The sequence below is a fragment of the Narcine bancroftii genome, chromosome 3, assembly GCF_036971445.1.
Source record: "Narcine bancroftii isolate sNarBan1 chromosome 3, sNarBan1.hap1, whole genome shotgun sequence".
Classification (NCBI taxonomy): domain Eukaryota; kingdom Metazoa; phylum Chordata; class Chondrichthyes; order Torpediniformes; family Narcinidae; genus Narcine; species Narcine bancroftii.
The window spans coordinates 104,690,275-104,710,606 of record NC_091471.1 but is presented as its reverse complement, the minus strand read 5'-3'; the positions used below and the strand labels follow the sequence as shown (position 1 = coordinate 104,710,606).

General features: G+C 38.6%; 1 protein-coding gene across 3 annotated transcripts in view; it reads right to left on the bottom strand.

Moving 5' to 3' along the window:
• Positions 1–221: 221 nt before the first annotated feature.
• The window catches only part of nfxl1 (nuclear transcription factor, X-box binding-like 1), a 119,409-nt gene continuing 99,298 nt past the window's right edge, over positions 222–20,332 (bottom strand). For all 3 annotated transcript variants that reach the window (XM_069924723.1, XM_069924724.1, XM_069924725.1), the window contains exons 20-22: positions 10,557–10,643; positions 6,434–6,487; positions 222–1,588 (exon numbers count right to left, since the gene is read on the bottom strand). In XM_069924723.1, coding sequence (XP_069780824.1) covers positions 1,415–1,588; positions 6,434–6,487; positions 10,557–10,643 — 315 coding nt within the window. In that variant the 3' untranslated portion in view covers positions 222–1,414. The remainder of the gene's footprint in view (positions 1,589–6,433; positions 6,488–10,556; positions 10,644–20,332) is intronic.

The window sequence follows — 20,332 nt, the reverse complement described above, 5'->3', positions numbered from 1 at the left end:
AAACTTGTGACAAATATCAATCCATATTTTAAATTTAGATGATGGCACCCACTAAAGTACTTCAAGAGATTGGAAAGTAGAAATTTAAAATTGATTGTGGCTTATATAGATTTGATACATTCAAATCTATAAGAACATTTGAATGAATTTTTTTTAAATTCCATCTTCATTTTCCAAGAAAATGTTACCCAAATAGAATAAAACCCATGAATACACTTAAAAAAAATAAAATCATTTAAGAGGAACACACAGTACAAGTTAAAAAGAATTCTTTAGATCAGAATGAAGTGCTGAACTTAGCATACGTGAACTTCACCTACAAACACAGTCATGGTCAAGTGTTCTCACTCCTTGTGATTAAATGGGAAAGAATCTTTACACCCTTTTCCTCGTAAATGGTGACTTCAGTTTTATTTTGCAGAACAAGAGTTACTCAGTTCAGCATAAAGGATTAATACCATAAATAACAAACAATTAAATTGATCAATGAAAAAGGTAACATTCAACCGAATTCCAGTCCAGGGCATATAACATGAGTCACAATACTGCACAAACCATTCGAGTTTTCCTTGATAAAATAACTTCAATGCTTTGCTGGGAGTTTATCATCAATTTCCTACTGAAACGAGTCTACAGAATAGTCAGTTGGCTTTCAAGGCTGTTCTGAACTATTTAAATAACTATTGAAAAGTAAATGCAACTACAAAACCAATGCATAAAAATGCACAATTTAACACCAACTAAAGGACAACATTTACTATTCATGATAAATAGGTAGTGGACATGTTAAATGATCAAAAGCCAAAGATTCCCACTCATGCTAACACAGTTCATCTCTAAAGTTAGCAGTATTTCAATTTGTGGCTGTAAATTGTGATTATTTTAATTTCAAACAGTAAAGGATTACTTCAAGGAAAAGTAATTTAACAATTTACAACATCCCACTTTGCTAGGGTCAACTATGTTGTCTCCAATTAATTTTGATTGTTATGTACACTGAACAGCAAGGGTGAAAAATATAAAATGCTAAAAAATAATCAATTGGATACTGGCTATTCTAAACCCAAATTCTCAAAGAAATAAAATAAACAGCTGTAATGTAATTGATATAAGTAGTCTTTTTAGAACAAATTTAGTTTCCATATGTACAGGAACATAATTCAGAACTCAATGAAATTTCACCACATATGCCAAAATACACATGTGTAAATTAAAGTTAATAGCCTTTTGTCATATGCATAAATCATTCATAACATTAATGGTGATTTTTTTTTAAACTTTTGTTGGTTTGAGGGATGATCAAAAAGTACTTGTGTGAGATTCATCCTTCTGTAATTGTTTATTTTTAAAAAGGTACTTTAATATACATTGGTGATTCCTAATTAGTTTGGCCAGACCACATTTTCTAACCTTATCAATTAAGTTGCAATAGATAAAAGGTAACCATTGCCAGAACAATTCCACAGATAGGAATCATCAGGTATTTCTTGTACTTCTGCCAGGCAGTTTCTTTGGCCTCGATTACATCCCGCCTCTTGTTCTTCTTTCGGCGGCCTTTCAGTCTTTTCTCAAAGGCTTCTAATTCCATCTGGATAAAATGGCAGGAAAAGCAAATGTTACTTTTGAAATAAAAATGCTGAAAATTCACAAGTTAATATTTCAGATCATTAACATTTTATGAACTTACCACGGGGGAAGATGCAATTAAGACAATGTGATACAGCTCTGCCATTTATTTACAGTTAAAGGCTGGTTTAAAAATCTGAAAATTTCAAGTTCTATCTTTGTTCTCCTTGCTTTCTCCACCTCTCCTTAAAGTTACCCGAGCTTAGCCTGAATAGTAGTCTGGACAATAAAAACACCACAGTACTCTTGGTTTCTGAAACAGAAGAAGTTAGACCAAATTTCTGTTTTGTTATCCAATGGTTTTTGTGAATGCGCAAAAAGGCTTTTTTTTAAAAAATAAGCTCTGCTGTTGCACCTTCCAGAGTGAAAACAGTTTAGCGGAGTTAACCTTACTTCTCTTTCAAATTGCTGCAGCTTTCAAAGTTTGAAACCGAATATGACTGAGACTTACTATAAATATTAGATTGCAAATCAAGATTTTAGGAACATAAAAATCTAGCAGTGGCTCCAGCCTTTCAATTTTAGCAGTAAGTAGATGAGTTTTCTTTTTTTTTTAAAAATGAACTGATAACTTAGAAATTACAAATGCCACTGGTTTTCAAAGCAACTGTTCAGCAATTAAAATATAGAGTCAAACATAAATATGATGACCAGACATCTTTAGTTTTTTTAAAAAGTGGAAATGTGGCCTAGAGACAAAAGAATACAGTAGTATAACTCTTAACAAACAGCTAAAGAATGCTGATCAGTCTCTAGAGAATTACAAGATTACCAGGAAAATGCTTAAGGAAGGACTGAGGAGAGCTAGAAGAGGCCATGAGACCATGACTAACATGATTAAGGAAGATGGCAAGGCATTCTAAAACTATGTGAACAACAAGAGGATAAGTTATGTGAGGGCAGGACCAATCAAGACTGATAGTGGAAATGTATACAGAGTCTCAGAAGGTAGCGGAAGTCCTTAATGAATACCTTGCTTCAATATTTACCAGAGAAAAGGACCTTGGCAATTGTAAAGATGGTTTAAAATGGACTGAAACACTTGAGCACATTCACATTAAGAAAGAGAATGTGTTGGAGCTTTTTGAAAAGCATGAAGTTAATTAAGTCACCGGAATCGGATGCGATTTACCCAAGGCTCCTGTGGGAAGCAAGGGAAATTGCTGAGCCAGTGGCAATGATATTGGGTCAGAAGTACCAGAGGATTGGAGGGTTCCAAGTGTTCCCCTGTCCAAGAGAGAAAAACATAGAAATTATAGACCAGTGAGTCTTACTTCAGTGGTGGGCAAGCTGCTGGAGAAGACCCCGAGGGAGAGGATTTATAACAATTTAGAAAAGTACAAGGAGAGCTAGACTAAGAAGTGGCAAATGGAGTTTAGCCCAGAAAAGTTTGACTGGTTCATTATAGTAAGTCATATTTGAAGGGAGAATACAATGTTAATGAGAGGACCCTGAGCAGTAGGGATAAACTTGTGCCCATGTTCATAGGAAGAAACTGCTGCACAGGTCGATAATAATGTTAAGAAAGTGTATAGTGTGTTGGTCACCATGAATCATGGGATTGAGTAAAAGAGCCGTGAAGTAATGTTGCAACTATACACGACCTTAGTTAGACACCACTTGGAATATTGTGCTCAGTCCTGGTCAACTCGCAACAGAAAAGAAGTGGATGCTACAGAGTGGTTGTAGAGGAGATTTAAGAGGATGGTGTCTGGATTGAAGAGTATGCATGATAAGGATGGATTGAGTCTTTTCTCTTTGGAGAAATGGAATAAAATTAATGGTCAAATTGGAGACAAGGGGAGTCTTTCACCTGAAACACCCCTGGCTCAAAATAGGTTAATTCCATTAACATATGATAATAAAATCCTGGACACTTGGTCCCAGAGAGGCGTCAAGTGTATTGAGGATTGTTATGAGCAGGGACAGTTTATGACATATGAGCAAATTAGGAATAAATATGAAGTTTTAAATACATCTTTTTCTGCTATCTTCAGTTCAGACCTTATTTAAGGGACAAATTAGGTCCAGCACTAACCTTACCGCAGTGTAGCAAAAGAGAGACTCTAGTTCAATAGGGGATCATTAAAAAAGTTATTTCAAAAATGTATTCCTTATTTCAGGCGGGAAACCCTAAAAGAGGGCTTGATAAATCAAGACAAAGATGAGAATCAGATTTAGGTATAGAAATTGATCCATTTTGCTGGTCTGACATGCCAGGACATCATGATTAACACGATTAATGTAAAGTATCGGCTGGGGCAATATAACTTCTTGCATCAGCTATGCATTACTCCACAAAAATTACATAAATTTAAATCGAAAATATCGGATAATTGTTTTCGATGTGGTCAGGAAATAGGTACTTTCTTGCATTTAACCTATTCATGCCTGAAAGTGAGGCCTTTCTGGGAAGATTTGGGTAATCTGGAAAAAAAATTACTGGAGATTCTATACCCTCAGGTACCTGAATTATTTTTATTGGGGAAATTAAAATGAGACTGTCAAAATATCAAGTAAAATTTGTTAAGCTCACTTTAGGAGTCCCCAGGGAATGCATAACAGTTATTTGGAAATCAGATTCCCAACTAGGTTTAGCCCACTGGAAGATAGAAATGCATAACTGTGTTCCCCTGGAGAAGATCACCTATAATCTCAGAAACAGGTATGATGTATTTTCAAGAATATGGAATTCATAATCAAGGTCAACAATTCCCCCCTCCTGTCTCTCCCCCCTGGTGCTCACAGCGCTGAAGACCCTGGATACGTCAGGTTATTTGTCCCTTGATGGGAGTGGGGTTTATCCTAGATGAGGCCAATCTTTTCTTTTTCTTATTCTTTCTCTTTTCTTTCTTTCTTGTTTTTTTTGGGAGGTAGGAGGGTTCTTCTTATCTAGATCTTGTCTATTATCTCTTTCTCCCTTTGCTTCAACGTGAACATTGAATTTGCATTTTTGTAGTATTGTAATTTTTCTTTATAATAATTGAATCACATGTTGACTCTTTTTCCTCAGTTTCATTAATATCGACATGCCGACTAATTTTTGCATTATTTTGTAAATATTATTGATATTATGTTTTTCTTTTGGGTTATTCTTTGTGCAGAGAACAAAACAAAGGACTCTACATCACCTTTGTTGACCTCACCAAAGCCTTCGACACCGTGAGCAGGAAAGGGCTTTGGCAAATACTAGAGCGCATCGGATGCCCCCCAAAGTTCCTCAACATGATTATCCAACTGCACGAAAACCAACAAGGTCGGGTCAGATACAGCAATGAGCTCTCTGAACCCTTCTCCATTAACAATGGCGTGAAGCAAGGCTGTGTTCTCGCACCAACCCTCTTTTCAATCTTCTTCAGCATGATGCTGAACCAAGCCATGAAAGACCTCAACAATGAAGACGCTGTTTACATCCGGTACTGCACGGATGGCAGTCTCTTCAATCTGAGGCGCCTGCAAGCTCACACCAAGACACAAGAGAAACTTGTCCGTGAACTACTCTTTGCAGACGATGCCGCTTTAGTTGCCCATTCAGAGCCAGCTCTTCAGCGCTTGACGTCCTGTTTTGCGGAAACTACCAAAATGTTTGGCCTGGAAGTCAGCCTGAAGAAAACTGAGGTCCTCCATCAGCCAGCTCCCCACCATGACTACCAGCCCCCCCACATCTCCATCGGGCACACAAAACTCAAAACGGTCAACCAGCTTACCTATCTCGGCTGCACCATTTCATCAGATGCAAGGATTGACAACGAGATAGACTACAGACTTGCCAAGGCAAATAGCGCCTTTGGAAGACTACACAAAAGAGTCTGGAAAAACAACCAACTGAAAAACCTCACAAAGATAAGCGTATACAGAGCCGTTGTCATACCCACACTCCTGTTCGGCTCCGAATCATGGGTCCTCTACCGGCATCACCTACGGCTCCTAGAACGCTTCCACCAGCGTTGTCTCCACTCCATCCTCAACATCCATTGGAGCGCTTTCATCCCTAACGTCGAAGTACTCGAGATGGCAGAGGTCGACAGCATCGAGTCACGCTGCTGAAGATCCAGCTGCGCTGGGTGGGTCACGTCTCCAGAATGGAGGACCATCGCCTTCCCAAGATCGTGTTATATGGCGAGCTCTCCACTGGCCACCGTGACAGAGGTGCACCAAAGAAAAGGTACAAGGACTGCCTAAAGAAATCTCTTGGTGCCTGCCACATTGACCACCGCCAGTGGGCTGATATCGCCTCAAACCGTGCATCTTGGCGCCTCACAGTTTGGCGGGCAGCAACCTCCTTTGAAGAAGACCGCAGAGCCCACCTCACTGACAAAAGGCAAAGGAGGAAAAACCCAACACCCAACCCCAACCAACCAATTTTCCCCTGCAGCCGCTGCAACCGTGTCTGCCTGTCCCGCATCGGACTTGTCAGCCACAAACGAGCCTGCAGCTGACGTGGACTTTTACCCCCTCCATAAATATTCTTCCGCAAAGCCAAGCCAAAGAAAGAAGATTCTTCGTTTTGACTGCATGCTGATTAAAATTCTCAAAATAAAATATTCAAAAAAATAAGAATGACCAAAGAGATTTCAATGGCTGGTACCCTTTTCAAGTAGCATTAGATGAAGCAAGCAATGAAGTTAATTCACCAGGTAACCATCAAAAGGAACATTACTTCATGAGAATGCAAAGAGGAAAAAATAACTTCACATCACAGAAAACTATTAGAGCAGATAGATGAAATGTAAAAAAAGTTCATCCATGATTTAATATGCTTTATTTTTATAGTATAGATATTCTCAGCCAGTGTTATACCACTTACCTGCTGTTTTAATTTTTCTTTTTCAAGGGCTGCTTTCTCTTCAGCTTGTTTCATCTGTTACCAAAAAAGTAAAATCAGTTTTTCACTGAAGTGCTAACTGAATATAAATTTGCAAAATTAGTGAATAATCGGCAACTATTATTTGCACTGGCAACTCCTACAGTTAATTTACATGCCAGATCAGATCTGTATTCTTTTGATAGGATACAGTGCCCTCCATAATGTTGGGACAAAAACATTTTTTCCCCTTTATTTGCCCCTGTGCTCCACAGCTTTAAATTGTAATTGAACATGTGATTAAAGTGCACATTCCAGATTTTATTAAAGGGTATTTGTGTACATTTTGGTTTGACCATACAGAAATTATAGCACTTTTCTTACATAGTCCCTTCATTTAAGGGCAGTATAATATTTGGGACATAGCAATGGTTGGTATATTAAAGTAGTTGTGTTTAGTACTGCACTTTGTTGAATATCCCTTCCATGCAATGACTGATTGAAGTCAGTGATTTATAGACCAGGTGCTGAGTATATTCTCTGGGATGTTCTTCTATGCCTCTACTGAGGCCATCTTAAGCTCCTGCTTGTTTTGGAGGCTTGTCCCCTTAAGTTTTCTCTTCAGCATTCAGAAGGCATGCTCAATTGGCTTTAGATTGATTGACTGACTTGGCCATTCAGGAATTTTCCAGCTTTTACCTTTGATAAACTTCTTTGTTGCTTTAGCAGTATGAATGGGATCAATGACTTGCTGTAGGATGGAGTGCCATCCAATGAGTTTGGAGGCATTTGTTCAAACTTGAGCAGATGAGATGTTTTAAAACACTTCAGAATTCATTTTGCTGCTCCACCAGTAAGTGCGCCAGTACCTGTGTCAGCCATACATGCCCAGGCCATAATAACCCAATCACCAAGTTTCACAGACGAGGAGGTATGCTTTGGATATTGGGCAGTTCCCTTATGCATCCAGTTTGCTCTTGCCATCACAAAGATAAAGGTTAATCTTGGTCTCAACTGTCCATAAGACCTTTATCCAGAATTCTGCAGGGTCTTTTAAATACTTCTTGCCAAACTGTAATCTGCCCCTCCTACTTCTGTGGCTAATTAGTGGTTTTCATCTTGCAATGTAGCCTCTGTATTTCTATTCATGCAGTCTTCTGCAGACAGGAGCCATTGACACATCTACATCTGCCTCCTGAAGAATGTTTCTGATCTGTAGGACAGGTGTCTGGGGAATTATCTTCAATGTGATGAGAATTCTTCTGACATCAGCAGTGGAGGTCTTCCTCGTTCGACCAGTCCCTTTGCAATTACTGAGCTCACCAGTTTGTTCTTTCTTCTTAATCATGTTCCAAACAACTGATTTTAAGATTTGGGTGATGCCTCTTACCATTTTATTCTTGCTTTACAGCCTCACAATGGCTTCTTTGACTTTCATTTGCACAACTTTTGTCCTCATATTGAAAAATGGCAACTACAGACTCCAAAGGTGATCAAAAGCTGAGAAGCAAGCCTAGCTCTCTTACACCTGTACCAATGAAGCAATTAACATACTTGTGTAATCGCAAACACCTGAGAAGCCAAATGTCCCAAACATTATAGTGCCCTGAAATGGGGCAACTATGTATAAGAAGTACTTCAATTTCTACATGGTCAAACCAAAATGTACACCAATACCCTTGCAGAATGTGCACTTTAATGTGAATGGTTTAATTTCAGATTTAACACTGTGGAGAACTAGGGCAAATGAGAGAAAATGTGTCTGTCCCAAACATTATGGCGGGCTCCGTATACTGTTTGTGCAATAGACAATGATCAGTATTTTTTTCAACAACATCCTGAAAAATTACTACATTATTATTTCAAATCACTAATCTTTATTAAACTTTAAATAATATTTATATTCTCATCACCCAAATGGTTTAATTTATTTTCCTCCACAAGTCACATTCTAATGGCCTGTAATCATCTAGTTTGTAAAGGCTGAAAGAAAAAAATCTAAATTGTTTCCACTTAAAATAGACATTTATGGAGCTCTTATAGAAAAAGGAGCGAAAAGAAATTGGAGTAGATCCGTGGCAAATCGAAGCCACCTGGTCAATTTTAATGAACTTACAATGATGCATGGTTTTGATGTAATCTAATATTGTTGTTGGAACTCTTTAATTTAAAATCCTGTCTTTGTAATGAAACAGTAGTTCCTTAACAGCAAAATGATGACAAATTCCTTTCTTGGATTTAGATTAATATTACATTACACTTATTCAATTTGAGAGTTATTAGCTTAGGATTTCTCATTTCCAGAAAAAATAAGGTTTTTTTCCCCCCAAGTCACTTGTCAATTGCAAGGAAGTTTTAAATCAAATACAAACTAATCTTTCAATTCATCGCTAACAAATTGATAGGCAAGTTCCAACACCAGAAAAATTACATTTCAGCAAGAAATTGTCTAATTTTCTCCAGAATCCCTTTGCTTCTGCAATTCTACCTCTTGGGCATCCCCAGTTTTAACCACTGCATCACCAGCAATTGAGCTTTCTCTTTTCAAGGTTGTAACATCTAGAATCTCCTTCATAAATGTCTCAAACTCTTATTTATCCTTTAAACTGTTTCCAATTCCTAAAATATTTGACCAGGCTTCTGGCCATTTTGTACAAGTGACTCATATGGCCAAGTGACTCATGTGGCCAAGTCACATGAAATAGTCTTCAAGTTATTGGGATTATTTTAAAAGCCAGACAAAAATACAACCCACTTTCAGTTGAGTTCTCATCATATTCTACCAAATAGAAACTGTTCAAATCAAGTCATGTTTATTTGTCATTCGTACCATAAACCTTGCCGTGTACAGTGAAAATGAGATAGCGTTTCTCCAGAACATGGAGCTGGTTATTTACATGGATATATTACCTCAGAAACAATTTTTATAAATAATATAATCATAAATATCACTCATTAAATATCATGTTACATATGCTAGCCCTGTATCCTTGGAGTTCAGAAGCCTCACAACTTGGGCTAAAAAGCTGTCTTGTAATCTGGTTGTGAGGGTCAAAACGCTTCGATACATTTTCCTGGATGGCAGGAGGGAGAACAGATTGTGGGAGGGGTGTGTGGAGTCCTTCATGATGTTATGGCTTTCCGCAAACAATAGCTGTTATAAATGTCCATCATGGAAGGTAGAGAGACCCCAATAATCCCCTTAGCGGTCTTTACTATCTGCTGCAGGAACTTGTGTTCTGAGGTGGTACAGTTCCCAAACCAGGCAGTTACTTCAGATGCTTTCAATGCATTCCCTGTAGAATGTAATGAGGTTGGAGAGTGGAAGCTGAACTTTCCTTAACCTCCGCAGAAAGTAAAGGCATTGTTGGGCCTTTTTGGCAGTGAATCTGGTGTTGGGGGATCAGGAGAGATCCTCTGCCAGGTGCACACCAAGGAATTTGGTGTTCTTGACTACCTCAACAGTGGAGCCATTGACGGTCAGCAGAGAGTGGTCGCTCCGGGCTCTCTGGGTTACATGTCACAAATTCACCAATTATAATGGCCAATAATATTTTATGTTCCAAGTGTAAAAGAGACAGACAAGCCACTATTTGAAGCAAAAGAAAATTGAGAATGTAATGATGTAAGTTGCTCAACTTTTACAAGATATCGTCGCTGTGTGTCCATGCAATATATATTTAATATTACTTCAGGTAGTACCTGATGGCCACGGCTTTTTTTACAACTTTCTAATTAATTAATTAATTAATACGAGTTTGAGTTGGTGACAAAAATCATATTGTGAATCACTGAATTTTCAAGTGCAGGAGGCCACTATTCCGGTGCTAATTTTCTTAAATGATTATAGATGCTTATTATTCTTCCCATTTCTCCCAAGGTTAGTTTTCTTATTTAAGCAGGGAATTTGCTTTCACTGCCACTCTTGGTGGAGAAACCATCTTGATTAAATATCCAATGGGTAATTTTATAAAATACACTATATGGTAGCTTAATTTGTTGAAAAATTGTATACTCAACTGCAACAGTTCTACAGGAGAGTTTATTAGTTTTCAAGGACTATTCCTTTTACCCCACTTTTAAGGAAATCTGGGAGAGTATAATATAACAGTGCAGGAGACATTACCTCAGATGCCTTTTGCTTCATTTCCTGACAGATTTCATCACACTCCACCAGGACCTGCTCCTCAGTCACCACTGAACAGAGTATTTCCTGACAGAATAAGAAGATTCTATAGCATTAATTTTTCAAAAAATGTTCTGTTAATTAAAAAATATACATTACGCTGGAAGAATAAAGATGATATATTGAACTTACAGAACTTTTGCTTAAAATGACATTAAATATACACACCAAATAATCATCCACCTTATATTTGTTTTGCCACAATTGGAATAAGATTTTTCATGCAACATAATTGGTGCAGTGGATTTTATACTCAAGTGTATGACTATTATTCTGGTCTTTCAACCAAGAAGAATGCAGCTGAAATTTGCTGAACTGAAATACTGTATTTTTTTCTGAACTTTTTTCCACTGACATGTATATGAACTGAAATAAAACAGACACATTTCTCCACCTAAATTTAAATAGTTCTTCCTGGTATGCACATAAAGAGACTAATTTAAAGGTTAAAAAAAAAGGATTTGTTTACTTTTTCTTTACTGATTACATTTAGAAAGTATTCTTGGAATAAATATGCTGTATGCATTTTGCTCGCAACGCAACCTTTTAAATCCACAAATTTTGGAAGCCAATGTTGAGAGGGAATGAGAGACTGTAATAGCTCTCAGGGCAATCCTATCAATCCCATTCCCTAACTATCTTTCCAACAACCTATTACTTTCAATGCCCATCAACTCTTACCAGTTCTCACCAAAACAGGCAATTTAAGCAGTCAATTAATTTTCTAACTCCACATCTTGAGTATGTGGGAAGAAATTGGAGCTCCCAGAGGAAACCCACACACAATCTCAGGAGAACTTGCAAATTCCACAAGCAGCACCAGTGTTCAGGATCAATCTCAGGTCATTAGAACAGAGGCTGCAACTCCACCCACTGTTCCATAGTGCCACTCTTTGGATCCCTTTACATTTCTTTGATTCAATGTAAAACAAACTGAAAGCACCTGGTACCCAATTATTCAGAAGTAAAACAATATGATTACCTCCCTGCAACATTCCAGTAGGAATATAAATTTTCTCCATGAATGGATAATTGACATTGCTACAATATACATTTCTGTATCACATTAATACAAATGAATAACACAAATTTTCAAGATTACTGTGAAAAAATGAACCAGAACATTCTGACCTTCAACTGATGGTTCCTTAGTGCAGAGAAAAACCTGGACAACACAATGTAGAAATCAGAAATGAATTGGCATCTGATTTCCACTACACAATTAGACTTAGAATCATGCCCAGGGACTGAAGACAAATAAATTAAGATGAGCCTCCAGATAGCAAGATTGTGAACTCCATCTTTTGAATGGATCATCTACCTCAATTATAAACTTATCTGAAAGTAGTGTAATGTCTTTATTAATTTCTACCACTCAAGAGTGTTCGCAAATATTTTAAAATAATATTTAATTTTTGGTCATTTAGATTTGAATATTCATTAAAAACCAGCTGTCAAAAGGCCTTCAAGATCCTCACAAAAAATGACAATTTTCCAATCTTGATTTTATTCTTTGTCCACCTGGACAGTCCTTCCACACTTACACATCTGACACTTCTGATGCCCCATATCACCTTGATAGTTTCTAGTTTCTTGATAATTGAAGTAAAACTCAAAAGGTGGAAACAGAATGCTGCAAATAGTCAGCAGTACATGTGGAAAGAAATGAAGAATTAATGTTTCATGTCAAAGATCCATCATCAGAATTGGGAAAGTAAGAAAACATGTTAGTTTTATGCTTTGGAGAATGCTGGGAGTTTGGAGGAGGGATTAGTAAGACACGCGAGGTATCTGTGCTTGGGTGAAGATACAGTTGTCCAAGTGGTCCTGACATTTACAGCACCATCTAGTTGAAAGCAAGTAATGTTAACAAATGAAATGCAGGTCAAAGTTGAAAAAACTGTGGAGAGAAAAAAAAGAGTTAATATTTTCTCTTTGCTAACCTATAAACCAAACAGCACTGTAAACATCCACATCACTGATATTTTTTAAGTAATAAAGAAACTTGTGTTCTTTTATATTCACAACATTTTATTAACAACTCACGACCTCGTGGTGCAGCCATTTTTTGTATCTAACCCGAGGTGTAGCATTCAACTCCGACTCCCTCTCATGGTCAGGAGTATCACTAGCACTCTGTCACCACACCCCCTTTCCTTAAGATGTTCAATCTTGCAACATTACACATTAATACAGTATTTATTTCAAGTTAAACACCAACATAAACACAAATATCTATAGCACAAACTTTTTAAGTGTGCAGTTCTTTTTCTTTTAGAGTTTCAGCCTGTCAAGTGCTTTGATAACGCCTGTCATCAGCTCTACTGGTCCACTACCATCTAGCCCTGGTGGTGTTTCCTCTGTTGCTGTGCAGGCTGGATCATCTACATTTGCCTGTTTTTGCAGAGTCTCATGTTTTCAGCAGGCTCTTTTGATTCCTCCTCAGTATTTGACCATTCTCTGTTCTGATAGTATAAGACTTCCTTCAGAACAATGGCCTTCTTGTCCCAGAGTCTCGCTGTGTCATGTTGTGCCAGTAGCCCTAAGCTTCTTGCTGGCTTGTCATCATTTGCCTTTTGTCTCCTTTGCAAATAGTTTTGCTTCCGTTTGACATCTGTTCTTGTTTGAGTCCACAGGGTAGGGAAGTGTGGTGTGTAGTCTATGTCTCATCAGGAGCTCAGCCATATTCAAGTGGTGAAGCTCAGTAATGCAACAGAGCTAAATAAGGATCTGAGCCATTGTCTTGTGCTTTCTTGAGCAGCTGTTAAACTATGTGAACTCCTTTCTCTGCTTTACCGTTTGACTGGGGATGCAAAGGACTTGAAGTCACACATTTAAAAATCATACTCTTCTGCAAAGTTCTGGAATTCTCTACAACTGTGGCATGGTCCATTGTCACTGTAGATGATTTGAAGAATTCCATGTCTTGCAAAGATTGATTTTGTATATTTGATTACACAAGCAGCAGATGTGTTAGGAGCATCACCATCTCAGGATAGTTCGACAGATAGTCAACAACCAGCAAGTAATTCTTTCCAACCAGGTGGAACAGATCAGTCCCAGCTTTCTGCAATGGCTCCTCTGGTAAGTCATTTATGATCATGGTTTCCTTGGCTGATTTGCGGGATGTTTCAGACAGATCTCACAGCTTGAAACTCTTCTGACAATGTCAGCATTTATCCCTGGCCAATAAACATCAGTTCTCACCCTCCTCTTGCATTTTCAATTCCAAGATGCCCCTAATGCACCCTTTTCAGTATCTCCTGTCTCAGTGATTGAGGAATGAGGAATTCTGCTCTGTCTGAGTAGAAGCCCATTTACAACACTCAGCTCAAATTCACATGGAGATTCACATCTGTCTTACTGGAATTCTCATTGTATGCTTCTCTCCGCGACGTTGCCCTGTATAATGCATCAGCTACCACAATAGGTTTCCCAATTCAAAGTCATAACGTTGGATTCGCAATGATATCCTACTGAGGTTTTTCTTGATTACGGTTAGTAATGGCTTGTGGTCTGTCTCGGCCATGAATGTTGGTAGATCATACACATAGCTGCGGAATTTCTCAAGTCCATAGACCAGACTTCAACACTCTTTTTCTATCTGGACATATCGACATTCAGATGTGATAATCGTCCCTGATGCGTATGTGAATGGCCTCCAAACTTCTCCTACAGCCTTAAGTAGTACAGCATCTATTCCATCTTTCGAAGTGTCCATAAATACTTTCATACTGGATGGGTCAAAGAATGTCAAAAGCATCGGTTCTGTAGTTAGAATGGACTTCAATATTTCCAATTCTTCCTTGTGGTTGGCCATCCACTTGAATTCACATTTGTTATGTAACAATGTAACATTGTTTTGGAAGACAGGTTTGGAATGAGTTTACCAATGATATTGATCATTCCCAGCACTCTCAAAATGCCTTTTTGTCAGTGGGTCTGGCCATCTCTAGAAATGCTTTCTTGTCTGACTCCACATCTGCCTTTGACAGCTTATCTCCCAGAAAGGCGATATCCTTCACACCAAATTGACATTTTTCTCTGTTGAATTCTTCTGGATGCATTATAACACTTTGATGAGCCTCTTGGTGTGTCGTTCCTGTGTGGATACCCATAGGATCATGTCATTCATGCACACACATATCCCATTTATGCTTTTATGATGTGCTCCATTGTCCTGTGGAACACTTCAGGAGCAGAGACAGGAGAATCGGCCAAACGGTGTATTGAATTTACAGTATATTATGTTATTTTCATGCAGTTTTAATTGCCAGAAGCACCCAATTTAGTGAAAACTTTGCACCAGCCATCTCACTTGTAATTTCATCCCTAATTGGAATCTTTATATTGGCATTCAAGTCTTTTGGGTCCATGCAGATTACCTTTCTTCTTTTTGACACACATTAAATTCACCCATTCTGTGGGCTCCTCTGCTTTCTTTATGACCCCTAGTGCCTTCATTCGGTTGAGTTCCTGCTTGAGCTTGACTTTCAGTGTTGCTGGAACCCCCCCCCCCCCCCCCCTTTGAGACTATGCATCCTCCTTTAACTGTATCATAGGTAAATGGAGAACACCAAGCCCCTTGAAGATATCTGTAAAGCGATCCAGTATTTCCACTGTTAATGCAATACACCCTCTTGACTAGGCTTAGGTTTTCACATGCTTTGCCACCAAGCAGTAATTCATGCCAATCTAGGACTACTGCAAACATAAGGTGGTGCTCTTTACCTTTATTTTTCACCTTTAGTCAACATGTACCTTTCGTGTCAATGAGCTGTCCATTGTAGGGCTTAAGCTGAACAGAATTTGGATGGATATATGGCTTTATCTTCATTGTCCTAGTGTCATGCTCACAGATCAAATTGGCCTTTGCCTGTGTCCAGCTCGAAAGGAATATCTGCTCTATTTGCATGCAATGACATAGTTCACTTGTCCTGCTCAACTCTATTCATGCTTGGCTGTTCAGCGACTGTTGGTTTGAAATCTTCCTGCACCACCATGCCCATGAGGAAAGTTTCTTCTCGAGTGTGCACACTTTCACTTCTATTTTATTTCCCCTTTGGAAAAACTGCTTTGCATAGTGATTCTGCCCTTTGCACTTATTACAGACTTTTCCATAGGCTGAGCATTGTTTTGGTGCATGTTGAGTGCCATGTCGTTTACAATTGAATGTCTCTCTTTTTGTTGTTTCGTATGTCTCAATCTCTATTAATGTATGTGTCAAGACATTGTAGCTATGACTACATCTTAATTTTCACCAGCTTTTACCCTCTCACTTAACTTTTTCGCATGCTGCAGAGCTAAGTCACTAGTGTTGAGTATCTTCATAGCTCCAGCTAAGCTAAGTTCTGTCTCTCGTAGCAACCTCTCACTTTCTTATCAATAATTCCAAACACAATTTGATCACAGATTATTGAATCATGCAGTGATCCAAAATTGCATGTCCTTGCTTTTAGTTTCAAGTCCATTAAGAAAGTATCAAAGCTCTCTGCCTGCAGCTGCATGCGAAACATGTACCTTTCAATCATTTCATTTTTCTTTGGTGAGCAGTGTTCATCAAACAACTTGATAACCTATCAAACTTGCCGTGGTCATCTGCCTCGGTAAAAAAAATGCGTTGAAAACCTCTAGTGCTTGAGGTCCCACCACAGTAAGTAGCAGTGCAATCTTCCATGCATCCAGTTTGCAATCAAGTCCAATGGCTTGCAGATACAGCGTGAATCGTTGTTTGAACAACTGCCTCTCATGGTTGATGTTCCCAGTCCAATTCACAACATCAGAATCCATCACATTCTCCTTGTTTCGGGCTGATAGTGACTGATACACACTCCTGGTACCATGTGATAAATAATAAAGAAACTTGGGTTCTTTTATATCAACAATATTTTATTAACTGCTCACAATCTTGTGGTGCAACCTTTTTCATTTCTAACCCGATATGCAGCAGTATGTTGGAACAAAGGGATCTTGTGGTCCAAGTCCATAGATCCTTCAGGCTATCACAAAAGCTGATATGGTGGTTAAGAAGGCAATATGGTGAGCTGGCGTTCATTGGATTGAGTTCAAGGGCCGTGAGATAATGTCACAACCCCATAAAACTGGTTAAACCACACTTGGAGTATTGTGTTCAGCTCTGGTTGCCTCATTACAGGAAGGAATGTTGAAGCTTTAAATAAAGTGCAGAGGAGATTTACCAAGATGTTACTTAGATTGTGGAACATGCCCTTCTGAAACGAGGTTTACAAAGCTTGGACTTTTCTCTTTGGAGCGATAAAGGATGAGTTGACTAAATAGACGTATATAAAATTATGAGGGGTTTAGGTAGGGTGGACATCCAACTCTTTTGATCCCAGAAATAGCAAATATGAGACAACATCTGACTGGATGATTGGAGGAAAGTTTAAGGGAGATTCCTGGGTTTTTTTTTTAAACATAGGTGCATGGAATAGATAGTCAGTGGTTGTGGTGCAGGCTGGTGCAATAGGGATATTTAAAATTCTTAGTTAGATACATGGATGCAAGAAACAGAGAGTTATGGGTGTGAGGTCAGAAGGGATTAGATTGTTATGGGATAGGTTTATATAGGTCGGCACAACATCATGGGCTGAAAAGGCTGTACCGTGCTGTAATGGTCTATGCAACTATGTTCACGAAAGATACCTATTTTGATGCATCTCCATCTCATATTAGAATGGTCTGATGGATTTTCATTATTTCTTCTAATCAAAGTCCAACTGTTTCTGTTCCATTACTACACTCCTTTAGCTAGCTGAATTTCTTCTTAATTTTGGGGAAAAAAAACTTTTATACTCCACTCATTTTCATCAAGTCCAAAGGTATAATTCAGCAAAATTGTATGGGCCCAAGTTATGCTAATCTCCTCTGATGATGTCTTTCCACACATGCTGCCTAATCTGCTAGTATTTCAATTTTTTTCTGCTTTATTTCAGATATTTGCAAGATGCTACTTTGATTTTTTTTGCATTTCTCTGCTGGCTTCTTCCTTGAATATGTGCAACAATCTGCTTTAGTCCCATTTAGCTCCCTGTTCAATTATTTCTCGATCTTATTGATGAGTGTGTTGGTGCTGCTTCTTACAAGTAGAAATCGAAAATTTCATTATCTTTGATGTCAGTTTACACCTGCATGTCACTTTGACATTAACAGACTCACTCTTCTATTTCTGGGCATCTCAGGGGAGAGGTTAGTCATCAACATCCATTAAAACATATTGACACTAACAGCTATTACATCACATCTTCCCACTATTTCCTCCAAAAGTGGTTGAAATAAAAACACAATGCTGGAGAAACTCAGCAGATCAAACAGTGCACTTTATATAGCAAAGATAGTGATAAATAAACAAAGTTTCAGACTTGAGCCCTTCATCAAGGTATGGGAAAATGTCGGCAGGTGTCTGAACAAAATGGTAGTAGGGAGGGGTGAGGGAAGCAACTCTGTCCAAAAGGCAGGAGTTAAAAGATGTATAAGGGAGGGAGGGCACGCCAGCAAGCAGGGGAGGAGGGATGACTTGGTGAATAGAGAGGGAAGGGGGTGGAGAGCTAAGGGAAAGAAGACGAGGGGAAAGTTAAGGGAAGGAGAATGGAGAGTAGGCTAGCAGAATCCAGAGAAGTTAATGGAGAGCGCCCAGACAGAACACCAAGTGTAATTCCTCCAATTTACTGGTGATATTGGTCAGATAGCATATTAGGCCATGGAGTAAGGGAGTGGGAATATGGACAAATCTCGGGATATAAAATAAACTGGAATAAAAGTAGTTATACCATTTACAAAAGGTGACCATATGGCGTGTCAATGAAATACCCAATTTAGATGGTCAAAAAATGGAATTAAATATTTATGGATTAGAACTATTACTTTAATAGGAAGAGTTAATTGTATAAAGATGAATATTTTTCCAAGAATTCAATATCTCTTTCAAATGCTGTCTATTTTAGTGCCTCAACAGTTTTTAAAAGAACTTAATAAGTGGATTTGGAAATTCTTATGGAAGAGTAAAATATGGGAAGCAGAATTTAAATGGTTGGTCAATAGGAGATCCCTGTCACTGATGCAGACAGAGCAAAAGTGCTCAGTGAAGCGATCTCCCAGGTCTGCACCCAGTCTCTCAGATGTAGAGGCCACAAAGGGAGCATCAGATTGGGTAGATCATTCCCGCAGATACACAAGTGAAGTGTTGTTTCACTTGAAAGGCCTGTTTGGGGCCCCGAATGGTGTTGAGAGAGGAGGGGTGGACACAAGTGTGGCAGTTCTTGTGGCCAGGGAAGAACGTGCCGGGGAGACAATTGGTGGGGGGAGGGAGGGGAAAATGAGTGGACAATGAAGTCACGGAGGCAGAGAGGAGAAAAGAGGGGAAGATGTGTCTGGTCGTGGGATCATGTTGTTGGTGGCGGAAATTACAGATGATAATGTGTTAGATGCAGAGGCTAGTGGGGTGGTAGGTTGCTTCTTGGGGCAGAGGAGGTCAGGGCAGATGAGCAGGAAATAGAAGAGATGCAAGTGGGGGGTGAGTTGATGGTGGTGGAGAGGAAGCCACATTTGTGGAAGGGAGCACATATTTTAGATCATCATCCAACTGCCACCCTGGCACCTTCCCCTGTGGCCTCAGACAGTGCCACACTTGCACCCAAACCTCCTCCCACCATTTGGGGTCCCAAACAGGTCTTTCAAGTGAAGCAACAGTTAACTTGCATATTCACAGGAGTCATCTACTGTATCCGGCACTCTCGTTGTAGCCTTCTCTACATTGGAGAGACTGGGCGCAGTCTGGGAGAATGCTTTGCTGAGCACCTTCACTCTATCCTCATCAGTAACAGGGATATCCCAGTGGCCAACCAGTTCAATTTTGTGTCCCACTCCCACACTCACAAAGCTGTTCATAGCCTCATGTACTATCCCACCAAGGCCACCTGCAAATTGGAGGAACAACACCTGATTTTCTGTCTGGACATTCTCATTTTGCAATTCCCCCTCCCCCCATTCATATTTCCATGTTAATTTCCACATAGATACTCTAGACATTTTATCCTTCCATAAGAATTTCCAAATCCACTTATTAATTTCTTTAAAAAACTGTTGAGGCACTAAAATAGACAGCATTTGAAAGAGATATTAAATTCTTGGAAAAATATTCATCTTTATACAATTAACTCTTCCTATTAAAGTAATAGTTCTAATCCATAAATATTTAATCCCATTTTTTGACCATCTAAATTGGGTATTTCGTTGACACGCTGTATGGTCACCTTTTGTAAATGGTATAACTACTTTTAATTACTTTTCGTAATATCTTTGTTTGGTTCTCATTGTTACTTTTTCAATTTTCAATTTCTCCCACAAAGTTCTTTTGGCCCAGTACTTCTGGATTCCATTTTTCAAAAAATTGTGGCATATTTTGTTGTTTCACTCCTTCTTTCAAATCCACAATCTTAATGTTATTCCTTCTCCTGTAATTTTCCAGAACATCCATTTTTTTGACAAAGCTTTTGATTTAAGATGGTCAAGGCAGTCATTGTTCTCCATATGAGACATTCTATTTTTAACTTGTTGCACATCTTCTTTTAATTTATTCACCTCATGTTTGTTTTGATCAATATATTGCTTCATAGTATTCATAACTTCAGTTATCTTACTTATTTCTGCTTTCATTTCTACTTTCATACTTCTAAGCTCCTTAAATATATCCACATTAC